Source organism: Schistocerca americana, chromosome 7, assembly GCF_021461395.2.
Source record: "Schistocerca americana isolate TAMUIC-IGC-003095 chromosome 7, iqSchAmer2.1, whole genome shotgun sequence".
Classification (NCBI taxonomy): Eukaryota; Metazoa; Arthropoda; class Insecta; order Orthoptera; family Acrididae; genus Schistocerca; species Schistocerca americana.
In genome coordinates, this window is record NC_060125.1 from 436666533 (window position 1) to 436689484 (window position 22952).

Genomic DNA, 22952 nt, shown 5'->3' on the forward strand with positions numbered 1-22952 from the left:
TGTCTGGCGCAGTTGTTAGATCGGTTACTGCTACTACAATAGCGGGTTATCAAGATTTAAGTGAGTTTGAACTTGCTGTTATAGTCAGCGCACACAGCAACTCCGAGGAAGCAATGAAGCAGGGATATCAGGAATCCGATAACACATCAAATCTCTGATATGGCTGCGGCTGGAAAAAAAATCCTGCAAGAACGGGATCAACGACGACTGAAGAGAATCGTTCAACGTGACAGAAGTGCAACCCTTCTGCAAATTGTTGCAGATTTCAATACTGAACAATCAACAAGTGTTAGCTTCCAAACCATCATCGATATGAGCTTTCGGAGCCGAAGGCCCACTCGTGTACCCTTTATGACAAAGCTTTACACCTCGCCTGCGCCCGTCAACACCGACATTGGACTGTTGATGACTGAAAGTATATTGCCTGGTCGGATGAGTCCCGTTTCAGATTGTATCGAGCAGATGGACGTGTACGGGTATGGAGACAACCTCATGAATTCGTGAACCCTGCATGTCAGCAGGGGACTGTCCAGGCTGATGGAGGTTCTGTAATGGTGTGGGGCGTGTGTAGTTGGAGTGATATGGGACCCCTGAAACGTCTAGATACATATCTGACAGGTGACACGTACGTAAGCATCCTGTCTGATCACCTGCATCCATTCATGTCCATTGTGCATTCCGACGAGACTTGAGCAATTCCAGCAGGATAATGTGAGACCCCTCACGTCCAGAATCGCTACAGAGGGGCTCCAGGAACACTCATCTTAGTTTAAACACTTCCGCTGGTCACCAAACTCCCGAGACATGAACATTATTGTGTTTATCTGTGATCCCTTGCAACGTGCTGCTCAGGAGAGACCTCCAACCCCTTGAACTCTAACGGTTTTATGGACAGCCCTGCAGGAGTCATGGTGTCAGTTCCCACCAGCACTACTTCAGACGTTATTCGAGTCCATGCCACCTCGTGTTACTGCACTCTGCGTGCTCGCGGGGGCCCTTCATGATATGAGGAAGGTGTACAAGTTTCTTCAGCTCTTTAGTGTAGTGCATGATTTATTTTTGCTCTTGAGTGAGATGAAATGCATGTTCTTGTCATGAAAAAGTTTGATTTTTAGGCTATGATTTTCGTAAGTCAAACGCGGAAGATACAGGGACTGCAACATGGGGCTTTTCGGTTCCCCATATGCGCCAGTTCTGTTTATTGACGAAGCCGTCCAGGTAAAAATAAGCTTCGTCAGTAAACCAAATGCTGCCCACATGCATATCGCCGTCATCAATACTGTGCACTATATCGTTAGCGAATGTCTCTCGTGCAGCAATGGTAGCGGCGCTGAGGGGTTGCCGCGTTTGAATTTTGTATGGATAGAGGTGTAAACTCTGGCGCATGAGACAATACGTGGACGTTGGCGTCATTTGGACCACAGCTGCAACACGGCGAACGGAAACCCGAGGCCGCTGTTGGATCACCTGCTGCACTAGCTGCGCGTTGCCCTCTGTGGTTGCCGTACGCGGTCGCCCTGCCTTTACAGCAAGTTCATCCGTCACGTTCCCAGTCCGTTGAAGTTTTTCAAACAGATCCTTTATTGTATCGCTTTTCGGTCCTTTGGTTACATTAAACCTCCGTTGAAAACTTCGTCTTGTTGCAACAACACTGTGTTCTAGGCGGTGGAATTCCAACACCAGAAAAATCCTCTGTTCTAAGGAATAAACCATGTTGTCTACAGCACACTTGCACGTTGTGAACAGCACACGCTTACAGCAGAAAGACGACGTACAGAATGGCGCACCCACAGACTGCGTTGTCTTCTATATCTTTCACATCACTTGCAGCGCCATCTGTTGTTGAAAATTGTAACTACTGTAATTTCGAAAGTTTGTCTGCCTGAAAATGTACTGTTGTCCCAAGCATATTGCAACAAACGGTGTATTTCTGTCGCTGCTCGTTTAGTTTTTATTGCCGTTTCAAATATACCGGTCATTTTTGAAACACCCTGTATGTGCGAAATAGTGGAAAAATAAACAGTGTAAACTTATCTCATAATATAAGAAAAGCGTTTTTAATTTATTTTCTAGGAATGTTTGATAAGTTTACACTACTTATTTTTCCATTGTTTCGCACATATCTTCCGCATTTACTTACGAAATTCGTAACATAACATGAGACTGTTTCCTGATAAGAACATGCATTTCATCTCTCTCAAGAGCAAAAGTAAATCATGTACTGATGATGGACCCACAGGGTCCGAAATGCATTGTGTATTTAATAAGACACGAAAAATTGTGACTAAAGGCTTTTTTAATTCTTACTTCCAGTGTATTTATACGATCAACTTTGAGGCTACAAAATATGTATAAAATTAAATTGAAGGAAATGTTAAATTTATTATTTCTGTGCTACTAAGTGTATTCGCAATAAATTTCTCAGACAGAATCTATGTATGCCGCTGAATGCACATACAAAATTACATCATGCTAACACACATAGTTCAGGAGGTACGACATCGTAAACACAGAGCGTGAAAAACTGCCGCATCATGCTTGACGTATAAATTTATTACTTCTTTTCTATTAACTCTATTCTGAGCACATTTGGCAAACAGTATCCACATATGCCGCTGAATGTACCTACGAAATTATATCACTGTGTGACACCAAGATCGCAGGAGATATGACATCATAAACACTGGGATGCGTAAAAAGTTGCCCCATCGTCCATGAAGTTTTAATAAATTTATTCTTTTTTATTAAGGCTCTCGTACAGTTGAGTCAAATTAGGGAAATTTCTGATACGTAGTAGCGGTTTTGATAGCGAAGCGCAAATGGCTGTGGACGGAAACAATTACTGGATGTAGAGCTATGTAGAGGAGTTGCCATAGAGACGTTTACAAAATCGCTTTGTAGACTCGCAAAGCAACTGCGCCCAGCATACAAAAAATGTCCGGGATCATGTTTCTTAACTTGGGTACTGTACTTACTCATTTGTACATTACACGTATTTCTTTGTTTGACTGTTTGATAATTTTAAAGGCGTTTTCGCGGGTACATGGTAATGAAAATTTTGATACTTTACTATGAATACAGTTTCTTTTTTTGTTTTCATTTCTAATAGAATACTAGCAAAATGAACATCCAGAGAATGCCAGTTTTGTCAGCTATTTATGTCGTTATTTTCCACAGTTGAATAAATAACTGTCACTTTTACTCATCCACACAAGCTTATTCGCTCATTAAAAGCAATAGTCTTCATAAATAATTTCAGTACGTTCTTTGAATAGGTTTTTCGTGCATTTGCTGAATGACTGACCACTTTTCTGCCTTATCGACGGGAACACATAAGGCATCTTCCTTTTAGTGACCTTCCAGCTGTCGCAATCTTTGTCTGTTGGCTGCATAACGGGCCGTACCTCGTAGAACTTTATTTTGAAAACGTGACTTGTTGATTCTCCTGTCTATACGAGAAAAGTTCCGTTTTTTCAGACCTGCCTTCCGTGTAGTTGGTATGCTACTGTGAAAACAGGCATGAGGTATTTATTGCTACTGTATCTACTGTATCCAATACGTTTCTCCATAAAACAAAATGTCATCTTCATGATTGTTTCTTCCAGATGTATGTAATACGCTTTCTGGTCAAAAGAATCAACTACTGATGTTCATTCATTATAGAATAATGTTGGTTTTACGTTTTTCATCTGCATTGAAGCTGTTCTGCGGAGACAGAGAAACATGACACGTCTGCTGTTTTTGGCCACACAACGTACAACTGTCAAATTGTCCTTTAAGATGAAAGTCACGATTATAAAAATTCTCAGGTCACGGAGGCTTCATTCCTAGTTAACATTCCTTTTTGTTTAGTGGCACTACCTCTTACTGGAGAAAGAAAAATTTTCGCGACACTGTGTACTCGTATTCTGGTCATTGGTTCAAATGGCTCTGAGCACTATGGGACTTAACATCTGAGGTCATCAGTCCCCTAGAACTTGGAACTACTTAAACCTAACTAACCTAAGGACATCACACACATCCATGCCCGAGGCAGGATTCGAACCTGCGACCGTAGCAGTCACGAGGTTCCGGACTGTAGCGCCTAGAACCGCTCGGTCATGCGGTTCCGGACTGTAGCGCCTATACCGGACTGTAGCGCCTAGAACCGCTCGGTCACCGCGGCCGGCTTATTCTGGTCATTGGTTGCAGTGATTTATCCTAGTGAGTTCCATCATGACCGATAAGGAAATCACCGATTCTGTACTCTGTGTCATCTAATTCTCCAGTCTTCGCTTCACGTAGGGCCTTAGAAGACTACTTATTCTGTTTATGAGACAAAATCCATCTAAAAATCTTTTGCCACTGAGAAATACACTTTCCTTCAATTGCAACTTTTACAGATTCTGACCTCTCAACAAGGAGTAATAGTGCCAAACTGATAACGGTTGTAACTAAAACAGCTACTTTAACACGTCATTCTGATAAAAATTAATAAAGTCTTGGAAAGGCAACTGGTTTGCTAGGGTCTAAAAGGCTCCTATAATGAACTACACGGGTGGAACAACAAAATTCCTGGAATAAAATAATTAATTTGACTTGCAAGAAACAAAGAAAGTCAGTGTATTTCCAAGGATTATACAGGACGTCAACCAAAATAAATAAATTTTAAGTCAATTTATTGAGAGAATAAAAGGTTGCCGTTACTAAAGGGCCCCTGTTATGCATCCAAGGGTTAAAATAACCTTCAAAAAACAAAGAAAAGAAAGTTTTACACCACCGCCATATCTGTGAACATGTGTGGAGTTAGATTCACTGCTTTTATACGCGACACAACTTCCAGTAGCGGAAACCGAATTTTGGAAACCATTACTCGCTGTCGAGTTTACATGTTAAGGTCCGAAGCGGTCTCGCTAAACCGGTCGAATAAGCCATCTGGAGAACAACTGTTTCCGTTTCTGATTTAGTCATCACAATGACTGTTTCCATTCAAGCAGATATTTCTGCTTCTCCTTCGCTGTACAAAAAGTCAAGCCGCCCAGATAAGCCGAAAATTTTTGGAAACAAGACGTAATCTGACAACCGAAGCACGTTTCAAAAACGGTTGTGCTTTACGCGAAAGCTAGTTGCGGAAGCGGAAATCTGGCAGCTAGAACCACATTTCCAGATTCGGTATCGGAGTGTTGTACGGGAATGCAACTTTTACAGTGCTTTTGATCTCTCAACAAAGAGTGCAGAAGTCCCAAACTGATAACTGTTATTAGTAAAATATAAATAAAGTATCGGAAAGACAACTGGTTTGCTACAGGGTTTAAAAGACCCCTTTCATACAATAAACGTGTAGGACTGCAAAATTCATAAAATAAAATAATTAATTTGATGAATCAGAAGCAGTAGTGTGAAATCGGTTTACTAAATGCTGTTTTCGGAGCTCAGTGTAAACATAGTGACTGAAGGACGGCTTAAGACACAACTGGCTGCTTGGGACACCGTGGTGAGAGGTACATCAGAGGTGAGCAAGATAGATTCATTCTGCTTTCACGAAAAGCTTTTGAAGATCCCGTAAATTACCTAAAACGAAAATAACTTGTTTCGTATTTTAATATTTAGCTCTGTAATAAGATTCATAAATTTATTTCTGTTAAGATATGTCTAAGTAATACTTATTTAAGAAAATAATAAAAAAAATCGAACAAGTATGAGAACAACTCGCACTCTTAATTCTGTACACACTTAATAATATATCTAGATACATGATAATACAACGGGTATTCGGAAAGTAAGTTCCGATCGACCTCTAAATAGAAAACACTGTGAAAATCAAAAATGTCTTATTTTTAATGGTTAGCTACAACTTCCAGCTACTTATCTACGAGACTGTTCGGAAAGTAAGGTCCGATCGGTCGCGAAAAGGAAACCACAGTGAAAATCAAAAATTTTTTATTCGCAACAGTTAGCCACACCTTCCAGCTGCCTCTCTAAATAGTCGCCGCTCCTATTTAGACATTTGTTGTAGCGTTGTACAAACTTTCCAGTATCCTCGTTACAGAAAGTAGACGGCTGTACTTTCTGCCAATTCTCTACGCTGGTCTGCCTTTCGTTCTTCGTGCCAAAACGTTGTCTTTGTAGCCAGCGTTTCCTGTGTTAGAGATGAACATCGGAGGGAGGCATTTAAGGGCTGTATTGTGGGTGATCAAACACTTCCCATCGAAAACACTGCAACAGCGTCTTCATTGCCCCTGCAGAATGCGGCTGAGAATTGCCTTGAAGAAAGAAACGCATGACATTTATGTTTTCTGGGCTTTATAGCTTGAGGCGAAATCTCTCACCAGATCTACATATTTGGTGGGAGACACTGTTTTTTTAGGAATTTCTACTTGATCACTTTGCGCTCTGAACCGAAAAGAGCGATGTAAAGCGATCAACAGGCACACTAAAGACACTGCCCAACACATCTGTTCAAAGTTCCATCGGATTTCCACACTGGTTTCCATTTCGCGCCAAATCGGACATACCTTTCCGAGTACGCTAAACATAGTCGCCGCTGCGACGTAGACGTTTGTCCTAGCATCCTATCAATTTTCCAATACCCTCGTGCTTTCCACCAATTTTCTGCGCTGGACTGCAGTTTGTTGTCTGTGCCAAAACGTTCTCTTAATAGTCAGTGGTTCATGTGAGCAGTAATGTAACTCAGAGAGAGCCAGTTATCGGCTGTATAGTGGGGATCAAACACTTCCTAATCAAAAACGCTGCACTAGCTTCTTCATTGCCCCTGCAGGGAAAAAGGAAACGCATGGCAGTTATGTCACTTGGGCTACATAGGTTCAGGCGAAATTTCTCACCGGACTCTCGCAGTTGGCGGGAGACACTATTTTCTAGGCATCTTTACATGCTCACTGTGCGCTCAGAACTAAAAAGAGTGACGTGATGCGATCGACGAACATACTAGAGAAACTGCCCAGCACGTCTGTGCAAAGCTTCATCGGATTTTCACAATGGTTTCGCGACTAATCGGAACTTACCTTTCCGAATAGCCCTTGTAATAATAATAATAATAATAATAATAATAATAATTTCATGTGGCTCAGTGGCCTGGTGCAAGTCTTTGAATTGGACGGCACGTCGGCGACCTGCATGTCCCTAACTTACCCCAGTTGTCCAGCTGGAGAAAGGGGGCACGGAGTTTAACGTGGAATCCGAACAAAGAGTTGTTTCTGGGGACTTGTCACATCGGTGAGAGGTGAAGGCTGGATTAAAAAGAAGAGTGAAAATTCTGTGGTCTGACCGAGAGTCCATCTCGCGACTTCGGGGTTTCCAGGCACACGCTGTACCGCCATTTCATCTAAAGATTTTGATGATGGAGTCAGCGAGTATTGAAATGCGTGACATACGTGGCCGTATTGAACTGATTTAGAAGCTTCAGTTTTTTACGTTGCCAAGGAACCTCACTACCTGACATAAATTTGAGCCTGATAACCCTACCCATTCCTTTCAAAAATCTGTCTCAATTGTGGGACAGACAGATAACAAAGTGACCATATACTGAAGAGCCAAAGAAACCGGTACTCCAGCCTAATATCGTGTAGGGACCACGCTAGCACGCAGAAGTGCCGCAACACGACGTGACATGGACTCGACCAATGACTTAGGTAGTGCTACAGGGAACTGCCACCCTAAATCCTGCAGGGCTGTCCATAAATCCGTAAGAGTACGAGGGGGGTGAGGATCTCTTCTGACCGGCACGTTGCAAGGCACCCCGGATATACTCAACAACGTTCATGTCTTGGGAGTCTTGTGGCCAGCGGAAGTGTTTAAACGCAGTAGAGTGTTTCTGGAGCCACTCTGTAGCAACTTTGGACATGTGATGTGTCGCATTGTCATGTTGGAATTGTCCAAGTGCGTCGGAGTGCACAATGGACATGAATAGATGCATATGATCAGACAGGATGCTTACTTACGTGTCACCTGTCAGAGTCGTATCTAGACGTATCAGGGGTCCCATATCACTTCCAACTGCATACGCCTCACAGCATTACAGAGCCTCCACCAACTTTAACAGTCCCCTGCTGACATGCAGGGTCCGTGTATTCATGAGGTTGTCTTCATACCCGTACACGTCCATCCGCTCGATACAATTTTAAACGAGACTCGTCCGACCAGGTAACATGTTTCCAGTCAAAAAAAGTCCAATGTCGGTGTTGACGGGCCCAGGTGAGGCGTAAAACTTCGTATCGTGCAGTCATCAAGGGTACACGAGTGGGCCTTCGGCTCCGAAAGCCTATATCAATGATGTTTCGTTGAATGGTTCGCCATGGACGTCTTGCTGATGGCCCAGCAGTGAAATCTGCAGCATTATACGGAAGGGTTGCACTTCTGTTGAACGATTCTCTTCAGTCTTTCTTGCTCCCGTTCTTGCAGGATCTTTTTCCGGCCCAGCGATGTCGGAAATTTGATGTTTTACCGGATTCTTGATATTCACGGTACACCCACGAAATGGTCGTACGGGAAAATCCCCACTTTATCACTACCTCGGAGATGCTGTGTCCCATCAATCGTGCGCCGACTATAACACCACGTTCAAGTTCACTTAAATGTTGATAACCTGCCAATGTAGTAGCAGTAACCGATCTGACAACTGCGCCAGACACTTGTTGTCTTTCACAGACATTGCCGACCGCAGCGCCGTATTCTGCCTGTCTGAATACGCATGCCTATACCACTTTCTTTGGCGCTTCAATGTATAACTGTTCCCGTGTACCAATTGAGGTGCGGAACCCTAAAAACAACCCGTTTCCAAAAACATTGCTGCTGGATTTTTTTATTTTTAAAGGTTTTACCAAAAGCCCAATGAAAGGCAATTATAATTTCTGATGGCGTAGGGGGGGTGGCAGCAAATGCTAAATAATATATCGTTTGTGTGGAAAAATGTTTTCAAATCAACTATGTATCTGCCTGTGTTTAGTTGTTGGCAGGAAGTCGTGCGCCCCTTCAGCAGTCTCTCAAGTCCAGATCGTCCTTGTTTATAGTTAATATGGGGGACTGAATGGTTTTAGTGAGAAACAGTAACTTTGCATAATGTGTCTTTTGTTGTTACTCAGCACGAGACAAAACTGTTCCACATCATCATTACGGCTGTCGTCAGTTTGAGTACCTGAATCGATGATGCACAATGTTACCTGAAGCTCTCGTAACAAACCGCCACATGCTACTCCCCTTACTTTGATATACTCTGTCAATAGTAAGTTTAACACAAAAGTATGTAAGAAAATTGAGAATCTGTTAGATGACGATTAGTTTGGCTTCGGGAAAGGTAAAGGTAACAACAGAGAGGCAATTCTGATACTGCGGTTGATAATGGCAGAAAGACCGAAGATAAACCAAGAAACGCTCATAGGATTTATCGACCTAGAATAAGTATTCTACAACATAACTCAAGGTGAAAGGATATAAATGATAAGATTCGCTGATGACACTGCTATCCTCTGTGAAAGTGAAGTAGAACTGCAGAATCTCTTGAAGAGTCTAATAAGTAGAGAATATGGTTTGAGTGTAAATCGAAGAAAAACGAAAGTAATGAGAAGTAACAGAAATGAGAAGAAGGAGTAACTTAACACCAGAATTAGTGATTTCGAAGTAGATGTAGTTAAGGAATTCTGCGAACTAGACGACAAAATAACCCTTGACGGGCAGAGAAAGAAGGACATAAAAAACAGACTAGCATTGCCAAAAAGAGAATTCTTGATCAAGAGAAGTAAATTGGTATTAAACATAGGTCTTAATTCGAGGGAGAAATTTCCGAGAATGCACCTTTGGAGCACGGCATACGAGTATGGTAGTGAAACCTGGATTATGTAGAAACTGAAAACGAAGAGAATCGAAGCATTTGAGATGTGGTGCTACAGAAGAATGTTGAAAATTAGTGGACTGATAGGGAAGGAATGAAGAGGTTCTGTGCAGAATAGGCGAGGAAAGGAGTATATGGAAAACACAGACGAGAAGAAGGGACAGGATGATACGACATCTGTTAAGACATTAGCGGATGACTTCCATGGTACTAGAGAGAGCTGTAGAGGATAAAAACTCTAGAGGAAGACAGAGACTGGAATGCATCCAGCAAATAATTGAGGATTTAGGTTGCAAGTGCTACTCTGAGATAAAAAGCTTGACACAAGAGAGGAATTTGTGGCTGGCTGCATAAAACCAGTCAGAAGATTGATAACTCGAAAGAATTGTGTTCTTGTGCGGTTTTTGCTTCGTCATTACATTCTCTTCCTTGCGGAACGTACAGGGGTTGAAGAAAATTATGCAAGTTCCATGCGAAATTATTTTTCCCACGTGCTAATAGAGAGTGGGACGGTCGAGAAATAGTCTGAGAGTGTTTCTGTGAAGCCTCTGCCAAACATTTACGAGTGAATTTCAGAGTAGCTACGTTCGTGAAAATGTAGATGCATTAAGCTTATCTTCTTTACTGCCTGTTTCAGTATATGAGGAGACTACTATTAGGCAAGTGAACTTGTAACGGCCGAAATTACGAGCGCTGCGCCAGTTCATTCTACTGTTGAGGGAAAATCTATACTGCAATAAGGATGGCGGTTTATTACATAAGGGTCTGTGCAACTGGCCACAGATAAGTGAGACAAAAAGGAGAAAAAGTATTTGAGCGCTGCTACAAGTGTGATGGAGACTGCCTACGTGGTACGTAGCGTCTCTTGTTACGAGACAAAATGGATTGATCTAAAGGTAATTTCGGTAGTTCCACAAGGGAGTCTTATAGCGCCATCACTGTTTACATTTTTTTCAGGGTTCAGTTGCAGAGTAAATTAAAGAAACAGAGTAAATCTGATGAAGCTTTGTGCATAAGTGTTGCACGGTGTCTTTAGTATCGCCGTCGATCGCTTCACGTCGCACTTTTCAGCTCTGAGAGTAGAGTGAGTACTTACAAAACCAAACACAGTCCGAATAGGCATTGAAGGCCCAACGGTACCGACCGGCCGCCGTGTCATCCTCAGCCCTTAGGCTTCACCGGGAGCGGATACGAAGGGCCCTGTGGTCAGCACACCTCTCTCCTGGCCGTTGACAGTTTTCGTGACCGCTGGTGCTCAATCGGTCTCACGAGTGGTGAGTGCATCCCACTTGCCAACAGCACTCGGCAGACCCGGACAGCGACCCATCCAAGTGCTAGCCAATCCCGACAGTGCTTTACTTCGGTGATTTGACTTTGACCGGTGTTACCACTGCTGCAAGACTGTTGGCACAGTGCGTTCTTACAAATGCCCAAAACATCGATGTTTACTGCCTAGAGTAAAATACCTGCTGTCATTCGATATCTTCATACTGAGGGGCATTAATTTCATGCAGCCTAAATAATGTAACGGTCATGCATGACAGCAAACTGAGGCAATGGTTTAAGATCTATGAAGCAGGGCATGCAAAGGAACGCAATGCAGGCGGTCGGGAAAGAAGCGACGGTTAAGTGATGATCTTGATCAGCGAGTGGATCAGGTGACTTGAGAAAGTTGTCTACGAAGGGCAACTCTTCACGACAATGCTCCGCCACACTGCAGCTGCAGCAAATACGCTCCTGCAGCGTTTTCAATGGGAAGTGTTTTAATCCCCCACCATACAGCGCGGACTTGGCTCCCTCTGATTTTCATCTCTTTGTTCACATGAACCACTAGCTAAGAGAACAGCATATGGGCATAGACGACGAACTGCATACCAGCATAGAAGAAGTTGGGTCTCTCTGAGACAGAGCTCTTGCTGTGTGAATGTTGCTTAATACCTTAGATTTCAAAGAAAACGATCGAGTGCTCAAAGGGCTGTACTTCTCATAGCCATCCAAAGTGCTCGTTTGCGCAGTTTTGGGCAAGTTGCTTGCTTGTGTGCAGCCAGACACTGACTTCTTCTAACGTGCTGGACCGCTTTTGTGACGTCTCTCTAGAGTATTCATGCGAGAAGGACCGGTCAAACAGCAGAAAGGACTCTCTTACAACGCAGAATGCATATTGATGGAAATGATCGAACTCTGAATCAACTGCAGTTGCGACCAGCAGAAGTTATGCCCTCTGTACCGGTGCATCACTGCTGCCTAGTTTATATGTCTCCTTCACCCTCAGAACCGCACACAATATCACTAATCAAATTATAGTAAAAAAATAAAATCATTGCTAACCCCAAAGCCATGTTAATCTCTAGTTAATCTACTTACAATGTGTAGGTAATAGTTCGCTACTCCAACACAGAGTGGCATCGCAAAAAGTATTTCATGCACGAAAGAAGTTGTTTCGATTGTAAGAACAATTCTTGAGTGTTACTCGTCGTTTTAGGACCTTACTAGGTTGGATTAACAGATGCAAAGTGGAGCAGCACATTTCGTCACAGGATCATTTACTAAGGACGAGAGCATCACAGAGATATTGAGCAAGCACTCGTGGCAGACGACCAAAATAGGAACTGTATATCAGGGAGAGATTTACTGCTGAAATCAGAGAGCTTACGTTCCAAGCATTATTTCGTTCCACATATGTCTCGCGAAACGATCGCGATGAGAAAATCGGAGAAGTTAGTCTTTCTTGGCATGCACAATTCGCTAATGGAAGAGGGGAAGAGGTAAAGGCCCAGGAAGTACTCATTGCCACACACTGCCAGATGGCTTGCGAAATATACATAGAAATGTACACACATCATAAAAAGTTTTGCATCACCCCCGTTCCCAGAACTCCTGAAGATAGACGATGACTGTGGATATTGTATCACAGACATGGTCTCTGTGACTGTTCAGAGATGTCATCAAACCCGCCCAAAGATGTAAACAACCATGCATGAACAGCACTTATTAGACCGAGGGGGTCCGACAGCCAAACAGTTCCAGTCAGCTCACCAAGAAGGAGGTACATGACTCGTGTTGTCTGTAGTTTAACCATGCCTAGACGGTCAACACCGCGGTTCGTTCGCGTTCGTATTGTTGCTTTGTGCTAGGAACGGTTCTCAACACGGGAAGTGTCCAGGCGTCTCGGAGTGAAGCAAAGCAATGTTGTTCGGACATAGAGGAGATACAAAGAGACGGGAACTGTTGGTGGCATGCCTCGCTCAAGCCGCCCAAGGGCTACAACTGCAATGGATGACCGCTATGTACGGATTATAGCTCGGAGGAATCCTGACAGCAACGCCACCTTGTTGAATAATGCTTTTAGTGCAGTCACAGGACGTCGCGTTACGACTCAAACTGTGCGCAACAGGATGCATGGTGCGCAACTTCACTCCCAACGTCCATGGGGAGGTCCATCTTTTGCAACCACGACACCATGCAGTGCGGTACAGATGGGCCCAACAACATGCCAAATGGACCGCTCAGGATTGGCATCACATTCTCTTCACCGATGATTGTCGCATATGCCTTCAACCAGACAATCGTCGGAGACGTGTTTGGAATAAATCCGGGCAGGCTGAACGCCTTAGACACACTGTCCAGCGAGTGCAAAAAGATGGAGGTTCCCTGATTTTTTGGGGTGGCATAATGAGGGGTCGACGTACGCCGCTGGTGGTCACGGAAGGTGCCGTTACGGTTTTACGATACGTGAATGCGATTCTCCGACCGATAGTGCAACCACATCCGCGGCAGCATATTGGCGAGTCAATCGTCTTCATGGGCGACAATTCGCGCCGCCATCGTGCACATCTTGTGAATGAGTTTCTTCAGGATAACGACATCGCTCGACTAGAATGGCCAGCACGTTCTCCTGACATGAACCCTATCGAACACGCCTGGGATAGATTGAAAAGGGCTGTTTATGGACGACGTGACCCACCAACCTCTCTGAGGGATCTACACCGAATCGCCGTTGAGGAGTGGGACAATCTGGACCAACAGTGTCTCAATGAACTTGTGAATAGTATGCCACGGCGAATAGACGCAAGTATCATTGCAAGAGGACGTGCTACTGGGTATTAGTGGTACCGGTGTGTACAGCAATCTGGACTACCATCTCTGAAGGTCTCGCTGTATGGTGGTACAACATGCAATGTGTGGTTTTCATAACCAATAAAAAGGACGGAAATGATGTTTATGTTGATCTCTATTGCAGTTTTCTGTACAGGTTCCGGAACTCTAGGAACCGAGGTGACGCAAAACTATTTTTAATGTGTGTAGAATAGTGCTGATAAATGGTAAAACGCTTAAAAACCCAAACTGCATGAAACTGCAGGAAACAGCTAAGGAAAAGTAGCTACAACTGTACGGTCAGCTGTCAGCATCTCTAACAACCTTATTGTCTGAAACTGCCTGGCAGATTGAAATGCGTGCCAGACTGGGACTCGCACCACGCACCTTTTTGCCTTAAGCGAGCAAGTGCTCCACCGACTGAGCTAACCGCCTGCTACACAGTTTTAACCTGCCAGGAAGTTTCAAATTATCACACACTCCATGTGTTAACGAGAATTTTCCTGTTGAAAAATGGCACCGCTGTACTGTTGCATGGGAGTTAACACATGAGGATGCAGTTTTAACCTGCCAGGAAGTTTCAAATTATCACACACTCCATGTGCTAACGAGAATTTTCCTGTTGAAAAATGGCACCGCTGTACTGTTGCGTGGGAGTTAACACATGAGGATGCAGCTCGTCTGTGACATACCGTTGCACTGTCAGAGTTCGTTCAATCACTACCATCCATGATCTGAGGTAACATCTGATGGCTCCCCACTCCACGATCGTAGAAGTAATATCGCTGTGTCTCTTAAAAAGACTAGAAAAATGTGACGTCGTCTCAGGTCGCCGACATATTCACCTATGACATTCAACCAGGTTAGCGCAGAACTGCGATTCATCACTGAACACACAGCGACACCACTCATCAATAGCCCATGCTTCCCGGTCGTGGAATTGCTCCATACACAGCCTATGCATGGGACTGAATCTCCTAGTTCGGCAGTTGCTATTATCCGACCAGTAGCGTGGTATGACCAGTATGTTGCAAGGAGTCCATTACTCGTTCTCAGATGGCAGACGTAGATATGAAGAGATGACGATGTACTTGGTGCACAATACGGTGATTCTCCGTTGTGACCGGAAACCTGGCGGCAAGAATGCCTGCCCTTGTCTTCCCGTGCAGTGCAACAACGGTCCACTGTCAAATCTGAAGTATCTGGATACTACTCGATTCGACCAGTCGGCCAGATGGAGTCCCATATTAAGGTATCTTTCAAACTCCGTGGTTTGCTGATAATGCTGCCTCACACGAGTGCACGGAATCTTTCTGTCATTCACAGTGATAACATTAGACGGTGCTCACGCCTCTTGTATACTCTACCAGGCCTGGTAACAACACTTAACACGAACAAGACTAATGAACTTCGGTGGTATCCGCTATACTTGTCGCGAGGAATTGCAACCCTTATTCATTTATGTACCCGCCGATGGTATGTGCGTGTATGGTTACATTGACTCTGGCTTCTGGCTACTTCAGTTCTTCTTTTGTCAGGCAGTGTGTATAGTAATACAAGTCATTTCTACTGTTAGTTTGGTACGTCTGTTCTAGGCACCTTTTCTACAATTGTTCAAATTTCTGGATAAATTTACTTTGTAAACCCTTGTGCAGACATTTTGATGCAAGGCCACCACAGTGCTCATTTTTGTACAACTAGTTTCGACAGTAAGTCATCGTCTGGCTAACTTTAATTATTTTGTTCATGGGGTACCACGTTCTTAAAATACAATATTTAAAAAAAGAATTGTCTGCCAGACGATGACATCCTGTTGGAACTAATTTCAGAAGAATAAATATTTTAGCAGCTCTGTGATGGGCAGGCATAAAAATGTCTCTTATAAAAGATATAGACTCTAACTTAAAATAGAACCTGTGTACACATTTCCACTATGGAACATCGGATAAACTGTCTCTTAGACATATTCGCGGCGGTCTCTTTGGGTAACTCATTGCACAAATATCTTGTATGAACTGAACATTGTACATCTTTTGCTGCAGTTAGCGATTCTCTACCAAGGCGATACCTGATATCTCAGCCTTACCTGCTAGCAGCTTGGTTGGTTGATTGATTTGTCGGTCGGTCGTCGGTCCCATCGGAGTAGGGAAGGATGGGGAAGAAAATTGACCATGCCCATTCAAAGCAACCATTGCTAGCGGCTTCATGGGTTGGGTTGGGTTACTTGGGGAAGGAGACCAGACAGCGAGGTCATCGGTCTCATCGGATTAGGGAAGGACGGGGAAGGAAGTTGGCCGTGCCCTTTCAAAGGAACCATCCAGGCATTTGCCTGGAGCGATTCAGGGAAATCACGGAAAACCTAAATCAGGATGGCCGGACGCGAGATTGAACCGTCGTCCTCCCAAATGCGAGCCCAGTGTGCTAACCACTGCACCACCTCGCTCGGTAGCAGCTTCAAGGTGTTGGTTCTATGCAACTTACAGTGTAGTTGGCTCTGTAGTCGCTTCTCTGTACACATATCACTGATAACAGCAGACAGCCTCTTGCAAAATGGACACCTGTTGCAAGCTGTTTACGAGCTGTGGCCACCTGGAACATGGCCGGTTTAATCTATGTTATAAATCGCAAATCGGTCATCAATGCCGACTAAGAGAGAACTTGCCCTTGGTTATTACTATGGTCGAGAAGTCGACACGCACTTTTTAATAGGTGTTCCCAGAGGGCAATTTGTCTACTGTTAACTGGGGTGGAAGGTAAGCCACTGTGTCAGAGGGAAGGGGGAAGGGGGGGGGGGACGGAGGGGTTCCGAGCTCAAACTGATGACCAAAGTGAAATTAGGATAATTCTACAATTATGATTCGCATGTAACGTTCATTTCATTCTGTTAAAGGACCTTTCTTATTTGTCTTTTAGGCAAGGGCGAGAGCATCTGGGACCACCTGCTGCATTCCGGTGGCAAAATCACCGATGATGGTGGCACTGGTGATGTAGCAGCCGACTCTTACCACAAGTTTCGGGAGGATGTCCAGCTTCTAAAGGAGCTTAATGTGAGTATTGTGCAGTGCAAACCTAGCCGTGACCACATGGACGTATCACCTCTCATTATCCAAAACAACGACATTTCTTTTGTAGCATTCACGAGAAATGGATCTATCCCTAACAGGCCGTTCCGTGAAATTTCGGGCTAGCTGCCGGAGATCTGTAGCTTTTTGCGACGATATTCCGGCCCAATCTTCCGGCCAGCTTCAGGTGTAGAGTGGCGATAATGCACTGAACTCCCGTATGGCATCGCTCAAAGACGACAGAGCTGCCTGCACAGGGTAGCTTATATAATTCGGTACGAGTACAGAAAATATTATGTAGGGCAAGCGATGCGCGCTGTTTGGGAATACACAACACCAGCGGCCACTACGTACACTATCGGATCAAAAGTGTCCGGACACTCCAATGTAATGCGGATATGATCAGTAGATGTCACTAAAGGCGAACCCGCCAGTATAAAAGGAGGCGAGGATTATTGTGAAGTAAATAGAGAGATCGATCAGGAGTACTCAGTGATCTCAACGCGGATTAGGCGTCAGATTTTAGCTGAATAAGAAATCCACCGGGCACATTTCAACTCTTCTATATCTGCACAAGTGGACTGTTGGTGATGTGACTGTGAAATGGAAATGCAATGGAACAACCACAGTGAAACCAACACCAGGCGGACCTCATTTACTGACGGACAGGGACCAGTTCCGAAGTGCCACCAGCAGTCCAGGTACCGCATTGACTTAATGGGGTATGATGATCGAACAGATGTCCTCATAAACTACACGTTTTTGTAGTCAATGTTAAGCGACGCTTGAGGTGGTGTAAAGAGCGGTGCCACTGATCAGTGCATGAGTGGAAACGAATGATTTGGACTGACGATTCACGCTGTTCCCTTTGGCAATCCGATTGAAGGGTTTGGGTTTGGCCAATGCCAGAAGAATGTTACCTGCCATCATATGTAATGCCAACAGTGACGCTCGGAGGACATGATGTTATGGTATGGGAGTGATTTTCATGTTTAGGGCGTGGTTCCCACACTGCGCTTAAGAAAACAGTAAATGCGGTCGGATATGAACACATTTTGCAGCACTGTGTAAAGTGTACAGTGGAGGAACAGTTTGGAGATGATGATTGATAGTTATCACCAAAACCGTGGAGACTGTTGTAAAGCAACATCTGCAAAGGCAATAGTTTCTGAACAATAACATTCCTGAAATGGTCTGCCCTGCCCAGAGTCCCGATCAGGATCCAATGGAACACCTTTGGGATGAATCAGAACGTCGACTGTGCTCCAGATGCCAGCGTCCAACATCACTACCTTGTCTGGTTTCGGCTTTTCAGGAAGAATGGGCTGTCATTCCTCCACAGACACTCAACACCTCACTGAAAGCGTCCCCAGCATAGCTTTAGCCTTTACAAAGGCGAAGGGTGGACACAGCTCGTATTGATGTGCACTAATAGGTGTCCAGATACTTTTGATCAGATAGTGTATGTCGGCTGGTCATTCGATAAAATACAATGAAACCAAAATTGAGGAGCGTACTTCAAACTTTTGGAGCTCCATTAACTGTGAATCAGTGCAAATATGTCTATATGAGGCCTTAGGCAGTCAGTGCAGCGGTTTCCATTTGGATACTGCATAAATCAGTTGCATATTTTTAAAAGGAGCCGCTCCCAAATTTCCCTAAATCGATTTAGGTATGCAACGGAAAACCATAACTTTGCAAGGTGAAATAAATGCACAAATAAACAAATAAATAAATAAATATTTTATGAGAGATACTTGTGTGTGATACAGCTGAACCCGATAAACTTAATTTCTTTCCATGTTTTGGTGTGAGTTTTAACTGAGTTTTGAACTGTATCCTATTTTTGTATTTGTGGAGATTATCAGCAGAAGTTCAAAGGAACCAGTAAGAGAGTTTTATAGATTGTTACTCATATTGGAGTTGCGACATCTTTAACCCTGTGTTGTGGATCAAATTTAAGCTGGTAATCCTTAATAATGCAGTTCTCGAAAGTATAGAAAAGGTGAGATTATGGTTCTTCGAGAAACGCTTCCTAGTTGATTAGCAGAGGGATCCGTAGCGAAATTTGTATTGTGGGCTGTACACAAGTTGGCTAAATTTCTTACGCTGAAATATATGACCTAAAATTAACTATGCGCAAAACCTACACAAGGAGATTGTACCTCTACAAGCCGGCTGCTGTAGCCGAGCGGTTCTAGGCGCTTCAGTCCGAAACTGCGCTGCTGCTGCGGTTGCAGGTTCGAATCCTGCCTTGGGCATAGGTGTGTGTGATGTCCTTAGGTTAGTTAGGTTTAAGTAGTTCTAAGTCCAGAGGACTGATGACCTCAGATGTTAAGTCCCATAGTGCTTAGAGCCATTTGAACCATTACCTCTACAAACTTTTAAAAATTTAGTGCAGTCATTTACTTAGTTCCGTGCAGCACATTAGCTAGGACGAATAACGAAAAAGGTTCAGCACTTAATCGAGCGAAGGTATCAGGCTACAAGATACGAAAGAATCAAATCTTTTCACCAAGTAGAATTCGCTTAAATACTGTAAGTATTTCGTAGCAGGCTGTGCGTCCATTCCAGCACTTCGCTGAGAAGACCCATAGCTGTCGTTATCACTGTAGTGCATGCCGTAGCGATAAGATTCTAACACGTTTTAACTCTCATGCCACCGGTTATAGCGGACGTCAAGCAACGGCAAGGACGTCGCCAACCTAGGACAATTCCGAGCGTAGCTGTACTGTGGCAGTGATTTGTCGCCTAAAGCTGCTGTATACTGTGGGTTACTTCCGTCGCTCACTGAGGATGCAGCCTAAAACAGCGCGCGTATCCCAGCTGCGGGTACGAGTGAGAATTCGTGCGACGCCACGAAGCTCAGAGTACAAGAGGCATGGACTTCTGAGTATTAGCGTTCGTGAATAGAATTACTATTAAATTTTTATTATAGTCAGACTAAGAAAGAAGAAAGTGGTGTGTAGTCTATAATGTTCGTTCACTGTCAATCAGAAAGCTGACCAGTTAGCAGTTCACATGAGACATGGCGAATTGATTCTGCTGAGTATCACAAAACCATTGGCCTAAAAACAGTCAACACCCTAGATCGCATAAATATTTCTTTATTTAAGGCAATCGATTTCGAGAGGCTTTGCTGTTGTCTTCAGGTATTAAAAAATATTTTTTTGTGAAAAGTGTTCATTTTACGTTGGACCTCACAAGTTGCCATGTGAGGTCCAACGTAAAATGAACACGTTTCACAACAAAAAGATTTTTTGAGGCCTCAAGATGACAGCGAAGTCTGTCGAAATCGGTTGTTTTAAATAAAGAGATATTTATGTTATCTAGGCTGTTGTATGTTTTTAACAAGTAAAACAGATCGCTCCATCGGTCTTTTTAATATGAGAAAATTCAATAAAAACCGTTAGGGTAAACAAGAAAATAGAATATGCTCAGATGAAGTATACAGGAAATTACATGTAGTGTGCTCAGATTCTAATTTTGCAGAGCTCTGAAGTGAAGGGCAGTAAAGTTCAGCGTTATTTTGGGAATCGGTAAAGGCTTTTATGTACGTACTATAGGCCTATTTAGATATCATATTATGATTTTTCTTTATTTTCGACAGAGGCATAACAATATTAAGAAATTCATAAGTGTCAACCACTAAATATTGCTCCTCAGTGGCCAGACATGTGAGTGACAATAAGAAAACGTGCACAAGAGCGAAGACGTACGATTGCGTTACTGACCTATACTAAGACGAAAATGTTAGTGGCTGCTGGAAAGTTGAAACCTTCAATCGAACAGCGACTCCGGGTATGATGGCTGAGGAGAAATGCCAGCTAGAGACGGGCGTTCAGATTAGTCACTGGCAACCATACAGATGCAAGTTACCTCATCTGGAGAGAATAACAGAACTACAGCCCAAATTGATGAGTTTTGAAACGGTCGGAACCTAAGTTGGTCTATGGTAAGGTGCTAGATCAAATAAACTGATACAATTTCAGTTAGTTTATTTAACAATAAAACATCAAAAGCAACTTGCGGGCTTTCAAAATAGAAAATGAAATGACGTGGTGTGTGGCCCTCAACTACGTACACTCAGACTCAAAGTTGAAATATTGAAAGTTTTGGTTGGTTTCGTTGTCTAGGGCCTGGGATACGTAGTTGCTGCATTACCATCCAAATACTGCTGAGTCTACAGTATACAATATGAATATACACATGAATCGAATGGTCGAAGGTTCCTATCACTTGGAAATTGCGAATTTGTAATGCAACGTAATAGTTTATAAATGAAAGATTGCAATTAAATAAAATCTGCAGGTACTATCTTAACGAATTTAAATGATGAGCGCGATAGTAGAAGTACTTTTGAGAATGCCGTATATTTCTGCAAAACACTTACTGGTTTCGATGGTCCAGCAATTAAATAAAATATAAGTTGAATAACAGGGAAACAATAGATTCCTACTGCACGTAATTAGCTATGAACATCAACATAGCTCACGAGATATTCACTTCTAAATGCACACTACATCTTCACTGTAGAAGCCACGGAAATCGCACAAGTCCACACTCCAAAGTATTTCTATCCCTCGCGACCACGCGCAAACCGCTCCACACTTCACGTCTCTCTCGCGACCATGCGCCCCCTGCGCTATACTGTTCCAGACTCCCTCGTGTCCTGTGCCTTACTCCCCCGTTCACGAGCGCTGTGATTAGCTAGAGCGCTCGCGCCATGCCTTCAAGCCGATGCACCCACACAAACATAATGAAACACATTCGAAATACTGGATTTACATTTAAATAACTTGAAATTAAATAAATATTCCTATGGCTGGACCATAAACACACTCAATCACACATTATTAGATACATAAACAAATTAAATAAACATTTATCAAAGGAATAGAACAAAAGGTAGGCCAGTAGTCTAATGTCTCTGTGCTTCCTAAAACACAGTAAATATTTAACCAAATTTCTTCGTGAATAGTGTATATCGGATATAAACAAAGACATAAACGAACAGATGTATTTATATGCATGCTGCTACCGTTATTTCGTGTAACTGTGGAGTACTTATGGCCTGACGCAATCGGTAGTAATCGGCCACTTTGACCTCCAATAACTCATGTACTATTGAAGTTACATGCCTGTAATTTATACCAATTTTGGTTTACACTAACAGCTTTCTAAAGACATGTCGATGGACAAAATCGGATGAAGCGTTTAGATTTTGGACATTCGTTGCTGGGTGTTACTTGTATTATTTACCGTCAGATACTAAACTTTGAACTAATAAAGATATTGAAAATTTGACTACACTATCAGAATCATAGTGCAAATAATAGTAATGTACATGTTTCTTTTTGAGGTATCATTGTGGTATCATGATTCATCTGGCTACTATTAATTTCTATATGAACTGTGAATGTCTGCCATGATGGTTTCACAAAGTCACTTTGGCACTTTCTGCATACAAGTCTCTTTCATCGACACAGCATCAGCATGGAATTCCCAGCCACGCGGCCGGTGGGCCATGTGCTGGGGCTACCCCTCTTGTCCTGCTAACGTTCGGCGCCATGTGTTTGGTGCCGGGCCCCGGCTTGCTGAGCGGCCCATGTGGCCACGCCCCAACTCCCAACTTAGAATATTTCCTGGGCGCCAAAACTCTCCAGTTACCTCACAAACTAGAAGTTTTAGTTCTCTTAACATTCCAGCCGCTCGGCTTAGAAAAACGATTTACGCCTTATTAACTTTTCCACTCTGGTAAACACTCAGAATAATGGGGGCACTGGAAAGAAAATATGAAAAAATTTCAGTTATTATCCGTATTAAAACACAGAAATTTACTAATATGGTTTTAAAACAGCTACAATTAGCAGCTCGCCTTTGTAGGTACCCAAGACAAGCAAAATTTTAAAAAATGCGATTTGGCAACTAGCTGTTACAGCAGTCAAATTAAATCAGCAAAAAAAAAAAAA

At 43.3% G+C, this 22952-nt stretch overlaps 1 protein-coding gene across 1 annotated transcript in view; it reads left to right on the forward strand.

Moving 5' to 3' along the window:
* The window catches only part of LOC124622282 (myrosinase 1-like), a 204625-nt gene that overhangs the window by 87981 nt on the left and 93692 nt on the right, over positions 1-22952 (forward strand). The window contains exon 3 of the mRNA XM_047147949.1: positions 16832-16965. Coding sequence (XP_047003905.1) covers positions 16832-16965 — 134 coding nt within the window. The remainder of the gene's footprint in view (positions 1-16831; positions 16966-22952) is intronic.